This window comes from Agelaius phoeniceus, chromosome 5, assembly GCF_051311805.1.
Source record: "Agelaius phoeniceus isolate bAgePho1 chromosome 5, bAgePho1.hap1, whole genome shotgun sequence".
Lineage (NCBI taxonomy): Eukaryota > Metazoa > Chordata > Aves > Passeriformes > Icteridae > Agelaius > Agelaius phoeniceus.
In genome coordinates this window covers 51,256,035-51,274,908 of record NC_135269.1, presented here as the reverse complement: position 1 = coordinate 51,274,908, position 18,874 = coordinate 51,256,035, and the positions used below count along the sequence as shown (strand labels likewise).

At 37.0% G+C, this 18,874-nt stretch overlaps 1 protein-coding gene and 1 long non-coding RNA gene across 9 annotated transcripts in view; both read right to left on the bottom strand.

Moving 5' to 3' along the window:
* PTPRZ1 (protein tyrosine phosphatase receptor type Z1) overlaps positions 1-18,874 on the bottom strand; it is a 133,262-nt gene that overhangs the window by 25,776 nt on the left and 88,612 nt on the right. For 4 of the 8 annotated variants that reach the window (XM_077178986.1, XM_077178987.1, XM_077178989.1 and 1 more), the window contains exons 9-13: positions 18,384-18,568; positions 17,559-17,685; positions 11,272-11,315; positions 5,100-8,670; positions 1,362-1,506 (exon numbers count right to left, since the gene is read on the bottom strand). In XM_077178986.1, the coding sequence (XP_077035101.1) occupies positions 1,362-1,506; positions 5,100-8,670; positions 11,272-11,315; positions 17,559-17,685; positions 18,384-18,568 (4,072 nt within the window). The remainder of the gene's footprint in view (positions 1-1,361; positions 1,507-5,099; positions 8,671-11,271; positions 11,316-17,558; positions 17,686-18,383; positions 18,569-18,874) is intronic. The other 4 variants (XM_077178993.1, XM_077178994.1, XM_077178992.1 and 1 more) reach the window with 3 other exon arrangements.
* On the bottom strand, positions 13,466-15,597 carry LOC143694159 (uncharacterized). The gene is made up of 2 exons (XR_013182455.1): positions 15,281-15,597; positions 13,466-14,994 (listed from the first exon to the last, which is right to left on the bottom strand). It is a non-coding gene; the product is annotated as an uncharacterized LOC143694159 (long non-coding RNA).

Sequence of the window (18,874 nt, the reverse complement as noted above, 5' to 3'; positions counted from 1 at the left end):
CTTTGGGCCTGTCTCCCCAATTCTTTGTACAGTCCCTGTAAGAGCAAAATCCTGTTCCTGGCTGCTAGTTTATGTGTTAGCACAGTGGAAGAAGGATCAGGTTCCTGACAATCACTGAAATAGAAGTTTTTGCAACTTATTTCCCCCTTCTGGCCCCACCACTGCATTTCCTCCCAGACAATCTATACACTTGAGAAAGTCTTAGGGCTGTGCAAGGGTTTTGAGAGCTTGAGCAGGCATGTCCCTAGGAAGACTGACTTTAACTAGAACCAGTGGGAGAGTGCCAAAGCCTTGAGCATTGCCACATACTGCCATGTGGCCAACAAGATTCCTGTTACATTTTTAGTTCAGGCCAAATGAACTTGCAGTATTTCACACAATGCAAGACACAGTTTGGGGTTAGCACAAGGCAGAGGCCATCCCCAGTTAGCAATGTGAATGCAGCCACTCTTTTTATCCTCTCTGAGGGAAGTAATTTCAGCTGTAAGGAAGAGATCTGTGCCATGCTAGCTGGTCTGTTTTATTTCACAGTGTGGACACAGTTTTTCGCTCTTACTAATTATGTTATAATGACTTCTAATAACCATCAATTCCCTTTATCCTACTTTTTTTTTTTTTTTTTACTGGCTTATCAAATTATCAAGTCACAGAGAAACACATCCATGAGGAAACCTGAGCACATGTGCACGTGAAACACATCTGTAGTTATCCACTAAAGCTTTGAAAGACCAGAGCTAATTTTAGTTTGTCAGAATCACGAAGTAGAATGACTTTTTAATCACAGAGCATCCTGAGAGCTACTCAGCAAGTGATCTTCAAACAGTTACACTATTATAGTATCATTAAACTAACCCCTTTCTGTCTTCCACAGAGCATCAGCACACTCCTACAGTGCCATATGAATTGCTTATTTACATAGTCTTGTTGAGGACAATAGATTCTCATTCTAAATTGATAACTACCTTTTTTAATGGGTAAAAGATTGGAAAGATAATAAATAGTCCCATGCCATGATATCTATTTTTCTTTTCCCTCTGGTTTTTCCCAGTGCTCTGTTTAGTCACTTGGTTTCTAGGCATCAATCATGAGTTATTGTTTACTAAGGTCTATCAATAGGGGAATAAACTATTTGCAGTGGTTAAACCCCCTGCAAAAAAAAAAAAAAAAAAAAAAAAAAGCATCTGAGTATTTTGGACAGAAACCACTTTATTTTGTCATTTTTATGACACTGAGCAATATGAAGGAAAGGTAAGAGACATGATCCAGTCTCCCTCCTGTAAACCAGTTCAATAATGCCCATCACATTTTTCAAATCATACCTCTTTAGAACTGAAAAAAAGATCAACCAAAATACAACTTACCTCCAGTAAATGAGAATACCCACAAGAATCACTAGACAGATAAAAGTCAGGGCTGATACGACCACAAGTGGTATAACTGTCTTCTTCTCTGATTCCAGACTCTCAGCTAGACCAATACGAGACTCATGGCTAATATTACTTGCCTCTGCAGTCAGAGAAAATTGAAACAGTCCAAGTTTAAATTCTGAGAAAAGCACAGCACAGGTGAATGTGTCTTATAATGAGCCTACTTAATATCACTTACCTCTATTTTTTACTATGTACCGCAGAAAGTTTATACATTTGCAAACCAGCTTACAGAAGATAAGCAGATAGAAGGCAAAGCAAAGTGTTCAAGCTTATGTGACTCAGCCCTCCAGCAGTGGAAACTTCTCTTTGTAAGAATAGCAGACTGTTGTTAAAATTCAGAAGAAAGTTTTTTTATTTAAATCTATTTTATTAGCTGAAAGCCAAATGAATTAAGAAATCTGAATACATAATATTGGAATGTGCATTGGAATTGATATTAAACTGTCAGTCATATAATGCAAATCACTTCTCTGGCTAATAGGTTAATATAAAAATTATCTTGCAAAAGTCTTTATGTGCTTGCTGTATTGCAGTTTAGCTTACTGTATTTTTATCCATTGCCCATTCTGCCCTTATAGATACATCCTGCTTCCTTTGAATCCAATTGCCTCTCTCAACTATACTAGAGCCACACTTAAATTTCCCACCTTTACAGGTGCTCAAATTATTATTTAGATATTGCTTTGGTTTCATATTTCTGTGAGCCATATACTGTTGGATGAGAGAACTATTTGGACATGGGAATCTGTATGAAGATTAAAACAAAATATTTTATAATTTTATTAAAGAAGGAAACACAATGCTGGACAACACCAATACTTTATTTTTAGCTTTGATCATACCTCAAAAAGTAAGTATTTCAAAGTTGTTACTTTGATGTAAAATAACTGACTTATTTCAATTTGTGCAGTTTACTGTGAGCATTATTTGAGTGAAAATGCAGAAATAAGCACTTTTGTGCTTTTTAGAATTAAACCCCTAGAATGTTTTCTGCTTTTGCAAACAGTCCTAATGCAATGAATTTTCTGTATAAGAGCAGAATTTTGCTGTACAGAAAACATCTGCACTCCATTGGGATTTCAAGAGACCAATTCTACATGAATGAAAAGCTTTTACACAAAGAGAGGAAGGAATGGAGTTGAATCTGGAGGGGGGAAAAAAAAAGACAGCAAATTACATGCTCTAAATAGGATGTCAAAAACAAATGGCTTCACACAGTACAGATTTCCAGGCAGCTCTATTTTCTTCCATTTTCTTGAGTTTAGAGGCTTTCAGGACTTTATGTGCAAAAAGGTCTAGGCTCTAATTTTGCAGATGTCTTCTTGGTTTAAATTCAAAATACTCTTTAACACCCATATAAACCACTTCTCTTTAAATTCTGCAGCTCAATGGGCAAAGTAATTGAAGGCACAAAGTTGCTTCTGAAAAATCTCCAAGTTTCTGTTGAGTAGGTTAAAATTGGTGCTTCCTATTGATTCCAGAGAAAAACTATGTGTATGCATGAGAAAGCACAAAACGATCCCTTTGAAACAGTCAGACTTGCTTATCCAACTCTGGACTAATTCACAGCATAAAATCCAATCCTATCTGTGTGATGACAATGTTCCTTCAAACTTCATGACCATATCCTATTAGGATTCCTCCTATGGGGAATGAAGTGCAGGCTTCTCCTGTAACAGAGGGTTTCTTGCCTACTTCATTCACTCCAATGATGGCAGCTGAAAAGGTAGTCTCAGCTATAGCAGATTTCTTTGATTTCTAATAACTGATGTGTTTGGATCCTTTGCATATTTCTTTCTATTAATTTGACTTAGTTTTTCAACAGAAGTTGAAAAGTTTGGGTAGTCACAGGGGTCTTAAGGAGAAAATCCTAGTTCAGAACAAGCATAATTATGCATCAACAGCTACAAGACTGAGAAAAGTTTAAATGACAATGTTTTTCTGTAATGGTCACGATGAAAAGACATTTCACCAATTTCTGCAAAATCCATTGCAATGTATAAGTAAGTTCTCAGGTGAGAGATTAATTTTTGTGCTTGCTGCATTTCTTTGTAATTTCATTAGGCAAATATGTCTTTGATTTACAGGAGACCATGTTAGACATGCTGAAATTGAATGTTCAGCTTATTTAAAGTCAGTATTTGGCATCATGTGTTGGAAAAAAAGTAATGAACATGAAATGATACTGTACAGTGTCTTTCAATAATATCTAGAAGACAAACTAAGTCTGTTGTACTCCTCCTCCAGTACTGTATAATTCTTTTTGAGTTACTATTGATAAAAATTCAAATGACACCCATTACGTAAACTCTAGTACCTTATGGCAACACTCAGTCATACTAATAACATAGTTTTTGAAATATTAATGCTATTTTTGCTTATTTTTGAAGGAATGTTATGTATTTTACACAAAGTGGTAACTGCTTACCAGTGAACTAATTCACTTATTAATTCAGTTTTGTAACACCTACCTTGTTAGGACTCTTAGTAATTTCAATGTTTTTTATTCTCTTTTAATTTTATTTTTTATTTTTCGTATTGTTGTAGCCCCAAGTATATCGAGTGTCAATTTACCACCTTTTCATGTTAGTATTCTGTTGCTCATGAGAAATACAACCTTATGTAATTCAACTGTGTATTTGTTTGTAGGACTGGGCTGAAACCTTCGCATGCTTTGTGAATGCCATTCCTTAATAGGTTTAGTTGAATGATACTGCCCTCTATAGATGATGCAAGTACATTACAGAAGTTCAATTTATTTTCTAAAATACCAATTCAACCTTGTCTCCTTGTCTGTTTTTTTTTTTTCAAAGATCATAGATTATTTTTCACTTGATTCTTTGATTTTCAATTCTCTAGCACAAGAAGGAATGAAAATTATGTGCTTGAATACTTCAGATTTTCCACAGTGCATTTTTAAATACAAAGGATATGTTTATGAATTTTGACTTCTGACATTATCCTTGGAATCGTGGGTTGCAAATACTCTCACTGAATTTAAGAGGAATAAATAAGAAAATAGCATTAAACATAAACATCTAGAGGAGAATCTGGCTCTACATTGGGAATACACAAATCTGGCACAAAAATTCTGCATCTCATTGAAATCTGAAAGTGGCATACACAGAGCAAAAATGAATGTTTTTATGAATCAGAATAAGACCAGCATCTTCTTCCTTGTTCATCCTCTTAGAAAACAAAAAACTGTGCTGCTGTAAGTATCAGAGGCATGTTTCCTCTGGCAGAGGCATGGTTTCCTCTGGTGGTATTTCCATACGGGCAGCACTAGTCTCTGTACAAAGAACTCAACAGAGAACCTAAGTCCCTCTCAAACCTTTAAAAATAAAAGCAAAAATTAGCACTGAAACAATTCTGGTTTCAGATTTTGCATGACTCAACTTCTGCTGAGAGTATGCATCTATCCAAAAGCAGACCATCAGTCATCTTACAAAAGAATATTTCAGGTGCAGTTTTAAGTAGCCAGAAGTAGCATTCACAAGATAGCCAGCTCAGTATGAAACCCTGTTCCCCAATGCTTCCTTAATCACACCCATTGGCACTGTTACGTTCTCCTTTTATTATCTGTAGATAAACCTTCTCATTCTCTATGGCACAAAAGTATCCCCTGACAGCTTCCCATGGTATTCATTAGACTTATCCATAACTAACCTGCCTCAGAGATGTTGAACACTGATGAATGATCACTAGTAACAGATGAGGCTGATGATTGTGATGATCCAGGAGTTAATTCTGAGTTACCTGCTTCAACTGGCCCTTCAGTGTCTCTCTCATTATGGTCAGGAAAACTGAAATCTGTTGAAGTTTCGTTATCGTTAAGGCTATCTGAGGTACCTTGGCCAGAACCACTTTCTTCATCACTTGTCAAAACAGCCCAAGACTTAGATTCTGATGTATTTTGCAACTGGACACTAGAGGTCTGAATATGGTTCTCCAAAATTTTCAGGTTGTTGTGCTTCTCAGGTATCACATTCGCTGTCTGAGTTGGTATGGATGTAAAATTACGTCCGTCCATGGCACGGTTTATCTGACTGTCAGATGCAGCAGTAGAAAACTTCTGTTCTTCAGGTTTCTCAGAATATGAACTTATAATTAGGTTACTCTGATCCTTGTTATTATTTACCTTTGTATTTTCATCCTCTACTATCATATCCTGATCTTCTCTATGGGATGTGCATGAGATGCAGTTACTTACAGGGAAGGCATCATCATATTCATCGTAGTCATCCTCAACTACAGAAGACCACAAATCAGTACTGGACATGACACTGGGAGACAACCCAGAGGATTCTCCAGAAGGAACCAGCAACCTATTCAAAGTTACAGGGATCTCACTTTTGGAAGGAACAGCCGTAACTGAAATAAGTGTATTTGGTAAAGGAAGAGTGTGATGAACGGACACATCAGAACCAGAAACAACTGCAGGCATATGAACAGGATCAAAACCAAGTGTGGAACTTGAAGAGACACTGTCAACCTCAATTCTTTCAAAAACACTTGAAGAGATATGGCTGTCTGTAGGAGTAGCTACATGTGATGATGTGTCACCTGTTAGGAAGGGAGTTGTTGCAGCATTCGCTGCCTGGGACGGAAAGGCATTTGTATTTTCTAAACTGGTCAGCTGAAACGAAGCATCGCTACTGTACAACGAAGGCATGACCTTCTGAACATCTTCACTGTTAGATAAACTGGATGAAATGTATCTCTCACTTTCATAAGAAAAAGATAAACCTTGAAGTGACGCTGTGGGCTTACTAAAAGTGTTTGACATCATGTCAGCAACAGAAGGTGCAGATGTAGAATGCAGCTTGCTTTCAGTTGTAGCAGTAACTGGTGCCATTTGATGCGATATTTGGTCAAATGTAGAACTATCTTTATGAACCCTTGAGCTTTCAGCCAATATAGGATCACTAGGCACAACTGCAGCTGTGTTAAGCAGAGTGCCATCGCCAGAAGATTGGAAGGAGGACTGCAGTAATGCTTCATTATTTAATGTAGCTGAGGTCTCATAAAAGTACAGCTGAGTCGAGGATAACATTTTGCTATAAGCAGGGACAGAGAGAGCTTGATCTGAGCTTGCACTAAGCATAGGTTTAAGCAAAGTGTCATCAAAGGCTGGAGTTGTAACATGCAAAGGCTGAACAGAAAGGTGCTTTTCTGTAAGTTTACTAATATCATGATCAAATATCTTAGTAGTGGGAAAAGCAAGAGAGACTGGAAGGATTCCCTTTGTGCTAGAAACAGGAAGTGGGCTTTCTTGCAGAGTCATATTCTGCTCAATTACAACATTATTAGAAACAGATGTAGAAAGTTCATGTATCACTTTACTTTCAGCATTGGAAGCCATTTCACTTAAAGAAGAGGAAATTTTCAGTTCTCTCTCATCTCCATATATAACATCACCTTTTTGAAGCATCTTATTAACATCACTAAACCCGGATGATTCATATGGAATCTCATCAACAAAATCAGAGGAAGAAACGTTAAGTACTGTCAAAGTATCTGTATCAGGCAAAAGGGACTCACTACCAGAGTATGCTTCAGACCAATCCGTGTCACTAGATAGAGAGCGTGTAGGCTGCAGCAAAGTATCAGCTTGTGATATTACAGAAGAAGGTTTATGCACCAGTACATTGTTATAGCTGCTAAATAAAGGATCTTGATGAAATACGTCAACAGAATCATGCACAAATTCTGCAGAGTCAAAGGAAACAGTAAAGCTTTGGAGGGAGCCCACATTACCAGACAAAGCATAAGGAAGTTCAGACATTGTAGATAGTACATGCATATTTAAATCACTGCTGGATGGTTCAACTTGAGAAAATATGTGAGTTCTATTATGACCAAACATCAGTGTCTCCGAAGCAGCATGAGTGGTCTGATGTGACACCACATCAGCAAATTGAGCAAGGCTTGGCTGTATTAATGGATCACCCACTGCCAACGTCAAAGAAGCATGCAGGGACACCTTATCGCTTGCAACAGCTGGAGTAGCACTTTGTGGAAACATTTGAGAAACTGTATACAAACGGTGAAACATTTTACTACTGGAGGAAGCAGAGGAAAATGTAAGCAAAGGTACATCATCATAGGAAGACAGGGTGGGTTCAAATGACACATCAACACTGGGAAATACAGGTGTAGCATGCAAGGTCACATCACTATCTGATGTAGCAGGGGTAGTGTCGAGCATCTGAGAGTCAAACAATAAAGGGGTGACTAGAGGAAACACTTCACTACTGTAGGAAGGTTGAAGAGGTATCTCACCATTATAGACTGGCTGAGTTGTCTGAGAGAGTACCTCACTGGCAGCAGAAGCAGAACCATATTCTCCAGAGCTTGAAGAGATAGAGTGAGGTGATAATTCAGCAGAGGAGAAAGCAAAGGTAGAATAATGTGGCAATTCTAAATCCGCATCTGAGGTGTCTTGTAAAACCACTGGGCTGCTTGTGTAGGGCGCTGTAGTCGGCTTTAATCCCTCTACATAAGCATCAGTGTAACTGGTCTGAGACAATTGCCCGCTAGGTGATGTATCAACAGACTGAGTTGTTGGATCTGTAGCATTACGAAACCATAAATTTCCATCAGGGGAAGAAGTATGCTTTGGAGGCTCATCGGAGCTTGAGGGTGCTACAACTTCTGAAACATATCTAATGGAGCCTTGAGAAAGGACATCATGCACACTGATATCTGGGCTTCCTGAAGGAAGGGCATCTTCTTGGGAGGCCTCCTCTGTAACCAGCTGTGATGAAGAAGTGGTAGGAACTGAACTCCAAAAGTCATCAGATTCCTGATGAGGTTTAAAAGGAGGCAATAAGAAATCTTCGTCACTGTGGCCAGAGGTGGTTATTCTTGTTGGCTCGGTGCCTGAAGAAAGATATATAAACTCGTCTTCTCTGCCTTTGGTGGAGTCAATGAGTTGAGGAGGAATTCCAGTAATTGTTTGGGATTCCAGAAAAGGATCTTCCTCTTCAGAATTTTCACCAATAGGTGGAGAAGTAGCATAATAAACTGCTTTGAAAACATTATCCTTACCATGCAATTCTTCTCTTGTTAGGTATCTATTTGTTTTGGCTTCACTGGGTTTTGTTCGCATTTTTTCTTGACTGTAGCTGGATGTAATCACCTGAAAATCTCTCCTCAGTTGGTTCATTGTACTGTCAGTGCTAGGAACCACTGCAGTTTCTTCATCCACCTCTGTTTCCTTTTCATCAACTTCATCCTTTGAAAAAATATCATAGCCAAAGACAATTAAAAATGTTTATAGACTCTGAACATGAATGAAAACTAAACTCTAATAATACATTTTCCTGGTTAAATCAAGAGGGGTAAAGCAAAATAACACTTGAGAAGACTGTTTGTCCTAAACTAAAGTATTAACTGCAAGAAGATATATCCTCTTTTATCTTGAAAAATATTACTTATTTGCAATAAAAACATTAAAATGCTGTGTCCCAATAACTTCTTCAATATTGTGTTACTTAAATTGTGTTTGAGAGGCAAAAATCACTCACAGTATCTATTTACTTTATTAAGAAGGCCCAAATTCTTTCCTAATAAAATGCAATTGTATATGCAATATATGGCATAGATTGTATACACTGCAATGAAAAAATGTTTTTGCCTTCAGAATGCCTTAGAAGTTTGCACTAATATCCTGATGGTAATTAAATGATAATAACAACAACCTAATTTGTAAAATATATTTATGACCTCAATTCTGCTGAATTGTCAGAGTATTCTGGAAGAGTTCATGATCCTCATCAAGACTGTCAGAGTTTCACAAGTGTTGTGAGCCATATGCCCTAGTCCTGTTATGACTCTTTGTTTTCTGAATATGAATGACAATGAATAACAATACTTTGTGCAAAATCTGTGTTAGAGTTCTGCCTTTTAAGGACATATCCAAAAGAAAAAAAACCAAAATGTGCCTGAATGCAATCAGCATTTAGGCAGTGCTTGAGGATCTAAGGTGAAATCTTTTCATCCACTCTACAGCTTTCCCTGCACAAAATAAAAAAAAAATATTATCATTGAAGCACCTAACTCCCTCAGCAAGCAATTTTGTTTTGACTTAGACACAGCAGTCCCTGCAGTTCTGTGCTGTGTCCCCATCTAGTGCTGCACCAGAATCGAACCTGTCCCAGCCCAACTCTGCCATGTAGATTGAGGTACACTTTCAGTTTCTGAAAGGACCTGATTTGACAGGCACACATAGCCCTAAGAGACAGAGCAGCACAGGGCCTCTTGCAAAATAATTTTGTTTTTTTTGGTTTTTTTTAAAGATCTGGCTTGGCAATGTGGTGGAAATGCCACTGTTTGTTATTCAAAAGCATAATGCTGAGAGAAAACACCCAGTAGACAGGAGATAGGCACAGTCATCAATCTAACCACTCCTCAGTTTCCACTATAGTTTAGGTTGAGTAGATCTCCCATTCCTGCATTGAGCAGGGCGCAGCAGGGAGAGTAATGTAAAAAATCAACAGCCTTTGAAGGAATGTGCCCAAGATAAAGAGCTGCTGAGTATGTTTTTGACTGAGGCACTCAGCAAACAGGAGTTGTGAGCCTTCACCCAGTCTCACCAGAGCAAGGGCTTTACCCACTAGGCTAGAGCTGGGCTTCACACTGCAGTCCCTCTTTGAATCAGGAACCCCTCATGCACTTAACATAAGGTACCTCAGATGTCACTCTCAGGTTTGGACTTCATTTGAAGAACTAAATATCCAAAATGTAGGGACAGCAGCACCACCACTGATTGCCTTCAAACCTGGGCTAGACTGGACAGGCCCATGTTTCTATTTCTGCAAGGCAGTGTATGAGCTTTTAAACTTTTTCGATTCAAGTAAAAATCAGTTGATGTTCACTGGTGTGAAACAGATGCAACATAATAATCTAGATACATTAGAAAAGAGAAATGACTGTACTACTGATTACTCAGTGTCCACAAATGCAAGGGAGGGTAAATAGATAGGTGAGCACAGGCTGTGCTATTTAACTAAAAGGACTTGTCATGAAGTGAGAATGTTGTGGTCATAGACTGAAACTATAAATTAAAAATTCTGAGGGATTACTTGATATTACTTGATCATTGTCCTACTGAAGTAACTGTCTATGTTACACAATTGGTATTAGAGACTGTTAAAATCATGGCATTTTTACATCTCTCCTTGCTGCGACGCTGGAGACCTAGTTACTGAATATGAAGCCTCCAAAGGTTATCATAAGATCATCAAAAATTTTGTAAAACAAAGCTATACTTTAAAAAATGGTATACTTTATACTATACTTGAGTTCAAGAAGCAAATGAACCTCCAAGAATTTCTGAGTAACAGCTAAACCAATAGCACACTGATAGCAGACACACTTGATTCTCACTCTTCAGCACAACTATCGTCTTCCCTTACTTTAATTTACTACATGATAAAACCATCACAAGTAAGGAGAAATCAAACTTCTCTTTAACTAAAAAGCCTAACACTGGATGGCAGCTTTGATTCTTTGATGAACAATTCTGTCAGACTTCACAGAGGGGAGATTGCAAACTGGTGCCCCATATTAAAAATATTTAGGAATATTCTGTGATATCCTTTACTTCACCATGTACCTCTAACCCCAGAGAAATACTGAGGTATCTCCAGAGTTATCTAGGGAGAAATATAGCTCAAAGGCTATGTATGCACATACATGCATATATACGTATACATAAATGCAGATAATACACTCATTTGGTGACATAGTTTTGTCAATTTTCACAGAATGCAATTTCAATCTAGTTGAAATGTATTTATTTTAAATACACTCTTAAAAAAAATGAATGCTATACCTCATATTCTTCAGCTTCACTCAGTTCAGGAATGAGGTCAGCCTCTATAAAACAAAAATACACACCGTATCATCCACAATTTTAAATAGACAGAATTCTGAATTCTGCAAGGACTCAACTGCCTAATTAATATGGTTATTGAGACAATGTCAAAGATTTTTTTGTAGGACTGTGTTTGGAGAAGTGGCCACCCCCTGGAATAAGGACTAAGGGTAGCAATGCTCACTTATCTAGACACATTCATTCAGCCACAACAGTTTTGTTTGGCTCTATTTTGATACCATTGGATTTGCACTTTTGGAGGAAGCACATGTTGGCTGGGGAAAGCCAAGTTTACAAAAATGTTTTCAATGAGAAATACAGTTTAATGGGAAATACAGAAGTGAGAAAAACAGTAGGTCTGGGGATCAACTATTTCTCCACATTAAATCTGAAAGCTCTGAAGATATTCTTGTAAATAATCTGTTCCATCATTTTCATATAGAAAATTCCAGGCTTGGACTTAGGTGCTAGAGCAACAGCAATGCCATCATAGTCAGTATTCAGCAGGTTGCATGCTCCCAGAAAGGCAGACCAAAGACACTCACCCTTCCCAGTGCTTACAACCTTTTTTAGACTCTCACCCTACTTGATTTAATGTACAGACATAAAGCCAGTTGTATCACATCCCAGAAAAAGTCCCTAATAAACAGGTATTGCATGCTCTGTGAAGAACTACTCTAGAGGCTTTTGAGGCCTTCCAAATTTTCAAAAATAAAAAACCAGTTGAAACAGGTTGAAGAAATTAATTTCCTACAACCCAGCTGAAAATCCATCTCTCCAAATTTGGAGGTAGTTTCTTGCCTTCTTTCTCCCTTTTCAGCCAAATCCAGTGTTACACTTCTGGTGGTGGTCAGCAAGAGAGGCTTCAAAGCAGGTTGAGAGGAACATCCACCTCTCTGCTAGGAACTGGCTCAGCTCTTCAGTGAGGAAATGTAAGACCCCTTCCAGAGCACTAATGCACCTTATTGCTCCTTTGGTCCACAAAAAGGCCCATATCCATTCTGAGTCTTTCTAGGGCTTCCTCCTAAGCCATGTTCTAGCACGCTGTCTGCACATAAGTGCTAGCACATATTCTGAGGGCTGATTTGCACTAGGTGAAAACCTCTTAGCCTGGAGAGCAATTCTTACAATGCCATCACACACAGCTCCATGTCTGCATTTCCTCCACAATGCCCAAATGTAGTTTGTTCAATACACTAGGATGAAGATTCCATCTCTATATTTCTCTTTTTTGCAAAGTCAGATGGAGATCTATGACTTAATTTGTATTCTCTTTGGTCTATCCATATCTACCTTTCAAAACAAATTAAGATGTGCTATATGCAACATACACTAGATGAAGTTTATCAAACTAATAAGATCAAACAGTATTATCTGTAGGTTATAGCATGCAAACAAATTTTCACTAAGAAATGCTGCACAAAATCTTCACAAATTATCCTTTAGTAACAAACATCTATAAATTACCAAATACAGAACTGACTTTTCTTTAGCTAGATAGATAAAAAAATTATCTTACCTCTGACTCCTGAGGCCTAGGAGGCTCTGGGACAGGGTGGGGAGGGGAGTGGAGGGGAGGAAGGGGTGGATGAGATAATGATATTCCCTGGCTTCTCAATGATACAAATCAAATATTGACATTAGTCTGAATGCTTTCCCATAATAGATCCACACCATGTATGAGTAATTTAACAGACTTGTCTGAAACATGTTTTTAGTACAGAGGAATTCTACCCATACTTTTCTGTGGTTACTATTCTTGAGTTGAGATTTAATCAGATTCAGTCAGAAAAACAAACTGTAGTGATTGTGCTAGAGTATACAGTAGGATACATGCTCTCAAATTCCACCAGTAGGAAACTACAGTTTCTTGCTGTTTTCTCAAAAGAGAGGCTTTAACATACATATATATATATATGTGTATATATATATATAAAGAACCTCTTTATTAACAAAACCAATAAATCTCCAGGAACTTTATAAGGAATATTTGAATTTAGATGGTCATATAAAATTTATTTGTCAAAAGTATTAGAGACACACACTTACAGAAGTTCTGTTAATCCTGCTGCTGAGCTTTTGATTTGACAGGAGATTACAGAAACATAATAACATCCCCCATCCAAGGTGAACAGCCACACCCTCCAAAAGGTTGATGAACAAGCTTGTTTATTTTTTCTGAAACTACATATTGATTATTCTATAGTATACATTTTAAAATAATTAAATAATGAGGGTTCTGTAGAGGTCTTTTCCTAGTCCATTTTAATGACAGGTTAAGAAACAGTAGAACAAATACAGAGATGTAACTATTTCCCTACATTTTTTCAATGGAAATATTAAAAAAAATCTCTTTAAACAGTGTGATTTATAATCATAGAATAATGCGCACAACAAAAACTATTTTCATTTCTGTACTGACATGTAATAAATCGCACGGCAAGTACAAAATTAAAGCCTGTTTCTTTTGATTAAATTAGTTTTCAGATTTCTACTTTTATCAGTAAAAAATTAGAAAAAAGCATCCCCTAAATCAGACATTTAATACATGTTTAGTGATTTTCAGGACAAAAATCTCAAAGATGAGTTACAAAAAAGTTGCATAGTTAGACCCTCACAAAGCATTGCTGACAGCACGAGCTGCCAGGCAGGAGACAGCATTTGAGAGCTATGTCCCAGCATGCTGGCTTTTTTTTTGACAGACACCAACAAAGGAATAGGAATGGGGAGTTATATATTTTTCCTTTCCTGTGTCAGCAAAAGCATGTAAGTATCACCAGTATTAGCTACACAACAAACTACTGCACAACCTTCAGTTCTATACAGATGTTATCTAGAGAGTTGAAGCACACATTTACATAGTTATTCAAAATCCAATTTTAATAACAAATGAAAAATTTGTAAATAAAGGTTGGACTGTTATCAAAGCTGATTAAAATGTGTTGTACACGATTCCCTAAATTTTCAATGGAAATTTTGTGGCTGCATCATTTGTGCATTTGTTGGCTTTTACTAAGTGGAAACTAACTGGAAAAAAATTTAACCTGCACACATAGTGTATTACAAGAAGAAGGGTTGCAATTCTGAAGAGTTCAGGAAAAACCCAGAGAGCAGAGGTCTCCACTGTGGTGCCTTGCCCAGTGTCATTACATTACAGCTCCTGAGGCTTCCACAAACTGAAGCAGAGACCCCAAAGAGGTCAGTCATCTTACAAAACATTGCTGAGAACAAGAGCCTTGGATCTGTGGATCACCAGAGCCTTTAGAGCCCTCACTAACCCTATGGGATGCACCAGACTGGGTGGGGAGAAGGCATGAGAAACACTCTCTTGCAAGTATCTCAAAAAGGAAAGTCTAAACCAACAGTCTTGAGCTTTTTGAATACCAGAGCTCATTAGAAATGGCCACTCCAAGGACAGAATTCTTCCTGGAAAAGGGCCCATCTAATGGCTCCACATGACTCATGCCTTGCTCTAGCTCTTAACAGGAAGACTGATCTGGAGGTGACTGTAGTGAATTTCATCTTAATTAAACTGGATTACTCAGAGTAATTCTTGAAAATGAAAGATTTAATTTATGCTTTATGTGTGTCAACTTTATTTCATGTCTTCACGGTGAAGATAACTTTTCTTTCATAAATTCCCAAGCAGGAGCTCCAAGAAATCCCCTTTTGCCTCAAGATCTATAAAGCAGATCACAAAATCAATTTGATATTATAGTTGTAATCAGCAAGCTACTCTGAAGAAATCTTTCTTATTAGATATCTACATTCCCACATATCTGTTTTCTAATATTACGTATATTATAATTAAATATGGAAATATTTGAAATATTTGCAACAGTTAATTCAGGTATAAATAATTAGTAAAATTAATTATGCAAATAAATATTAATGTTAGAAATTAATGGATGATTTTTTCCTATTTTAAAATTTTATCCAGAGTTGACTCAGCATATAAGAAACTTACTTATAGAGCAATGTACACTCTTAGAAATTATACTAATTACATGAGAGGAATTTTTCCCTGAATTTTCTTTATTCAATGCTTTCAGAGGTATCACTGTGGAAATGCCAAAAGAAAAGAACCAAATTAGATTTAATAACTTTGTGTCCATTTCAGATAAGAAGCATGTCAGTGAAACTTTTGTTTTTTTTAAACAGGCAAATATTAATTTCAGTATTTAATTTTTATTAAAAAACTTTGCACTCTTTTTATTTAAATTTTTTAAAATTTAAAATACCAAAGTAAAAATTAATTGTTTTACTGGTGTAAAAAGGCTTGAGAGTATCAAACTTTCAGCCTGATACGTAACATTTATTATGAAAAATATAACACAGTCTGAAATATAACATTTATTGTACCAAATTCTCTTGTCTGAGCATACAAATCTCAGAGAAATTCCTGATGATACTGGAAGGTGAAGTTAATTTTCCAGTATGTATTTCCCTCCCTCTACCTTCTCCTGGAATGGATGAGGCCCTGTTGTGCATGACTTTGGCAGCAGTTCAGCAGGGCTGCTGTGCTGGCTGGGGGCACCTGCGCTGCTGGCCAGCCAAGGCTGCCCAGTGCCTCATCCTCCTCTTCTGGGGCTGCTCCCAGCAGCTCCTGCTCCTGCCACAGAGCACGGGCAGTGCTTGCCCAGCCCCAGCAGCCCTGGCTCTCTCCCTGCCTCTGCATCCACCTCTCCTTCCAAAGGGATTCACGGAACACAGCGGGGTCGGATGCAACCCACCCTTACAGCAGGGATACAGCAGTAGCAAGAGGAGGGTGATTTATCTCTGGATATCACCTACACTGGACTTTGTTTTGCAATATGTGTTTTCAGAGGTTTTACAGCTGTGATGGCAGCACAGTACTGACTTGATTTTTTTGTTAAATGATGATAACACTATGCTGCTTATTTGTCATTCCATGTAGAAATGGATGTGGGATATGTAGATAAACTCTCATCTGAGAAAACTCTTCAAACACAAACCCAGTAAATTCTGGAAAGTAAGTGGAAGAATATACTAAGAGATGAATAAAAGGTAGACAGAAGAGTGAAATGTAAGACAGAATACCAGAACCTTGTTGTGGACTTTTTAGAAAACTAAAGAGAAATATGAAAAATTCCAGTAGATACTAACTTAAGACCCCAAAATACATTATTATGCACTGTGTTTGAAAAAGTTAAATCTTTATTAAAAATGTGTATGTACTATACCTGGTGCTGTATCCTCTTCCTACAGAGAAACCCACATTATTGTAAGCCTACTAGCCTTATTAGTCCAGAATTCATGTGGTAGAGATTGTTGAGAATCACATTCTCTCTCACTGTAATGGAACGTGGCTCCCTTGAAATGAAAAACTGGCCTGTTTTTCCAAGTTCACCACTAATGACCTTGCTGTAGCTAAACAGACATACATAAGTATAAAACTGTATTTACAGAATGCATAAACAAACAACAAAATCCAGGCCCTTAGATTAAAAATAGAATAGCTCCTAACACGATCAAAAAACATTTGATTTTTTTCTATGATTAATTACAGTGTTCTTAATTAAAAACAAAGCCCTCACTCACTTTCATAGGAACTGAATCCGATGCTAAAACTTACACCAAATTTAAGGAATTATTAGGATAAGATCAAGCTTCATGCTACAGTTTCAAGTTATTTCATATTTACCAGCAGGCAGAAGAAGCAAATCTGGCTGTGAAATCATTAAGATTTGTTTGTTAGGCCTTTTGATTCTTTTGCAAGGCAGCATTAAGAAGCAAGGGAATTCCATCATCACAAGTCTTTTGAATTTATACTCCAAGTATTCATAAGAAATCAAATTTCAAAATCATTAATATAGACTTATAAATCATATAGTGGGGTTGTATTGCTTGATTCCTTAGTACTTTGGTGGTGTGGATTAATTTTGAGAGGATGGTTGAACCATAGAGAAATAATACCAAACATGGTTTTATTTCCCTACACATCTAAAAGATACACTTGTGAGATTTGAAATCAAGTAGGTGCTTTTCAGAATAGTCTTAGAATTAAAAAAATTAACATGCAGTTTTTATAGGTAATGCTTACAAGGAATTATGTCATGTAAAATATCATTAGCAAGGGACATGCTGAAGGTTAACTGCAGTGATTTTGAAATTTCATTTTGGCATGATTCCAAAGTCATGCATTTTAACTGGTTTGCAAACAAATTACTTGAAATACAGATTTTTCAGCTAAAAGGGATCACTAAACTCGAAAGACCACTTACCTGCATCCTCTAAAGGCATATCAACAATGACTTGGTCGCTGTATTTTCCATACAGACCATTAGAGCAAACAGCAACTATCTGAAGAACATAACTTGTATTGGGCAGCAGATTGTTTAGAATAGCCCCCTAAAAGAAAAAAACACATTTAATCATTTACTTGCAAATAAGTATCAAGAATTTGAAAATGTTAATTTTTTATAGCACATTTTTGTTATGAAGCACAAAGCTCCTTTCTTCTAGTATTATAATGTGTGCCTTTTTATTTTATTGTAACAAATGGTTTTCAGTCAAATAAAAAAATACAAACTTGTGACTTTTTACATGGATGATGATAAACCAAATAACTATTTAGCAATAACACAAGTTTAGGTAACATTATATCAGACAAGTCTTTAAAGAGGGTTAGAGGAACAGATCTCATTAGTAAAATACCATGAAGCTGTAGTCAGTAACTTAGGATTTATAGCAGTATAATTGAATTGAATCTCATTAGTTGCTTGTGTAGGTCATTCTTTCACATCCATGAGCAATGATTTACAGGCTATTATTGACTGACAATTGGGTTTTATGGCTAGGGAGCTCTGTGAGTGACATGCTCACAGCAAGTATAGGCAAATCAAAGCAGCAATCTGTAGAGTTTTTTCCTGTTCTAGACAAGAGAGGTTTTTTCTTTTGTTTTAAGTTGTCTTTGTGGCTTTACAGCCAAAAAATTAGACAATTTCTCTTCAATCAGCTCCCAGCTATGGTTGAATCCATCACAATAATTAACAGTGGGTTGTTACACCATCATCCCTTTTTATGAAACTTGAAGAGTTTACAGTTACCAAGTCCTGATACCCATCTGTCAGAAACTCGTGCTTAGTCTGATCTTCTCCATCCAGCTGTTGATAAAAGACAGCAAATCTCTCAATTGTGGTGTCGTATACAACACGAGGTCTTTCCCATGTAACAAGGAGACTGGTATAGTTCTTTGGATCAGATTGAACATTTTCAGGTTCAGAGCTGCAAACTGGAAGAAAGAAAAGAGGAAAGAATATGGTATTTATCAAATGGTACAAGTAACTACTAAAATCTTGAGATACTTCCTGAGAAAACGAATTAAAGTCTTTTTGCGTGCCTCAATTTTAGCTTTCTACTAAAACATTTGAAATGCCATGCCATTGTAACAGAACCAGTATTTAAATGCTAGATTTCTAAAAGCAAGTAAAGTTGAGGACTGAATTTCCTCTCTCTGCCTCCTATAACATATTTAGTGAAATATTAGCATCCAGTTCCTAAGAAATAAAATATAAATGATAACACATAAAGATTCTTA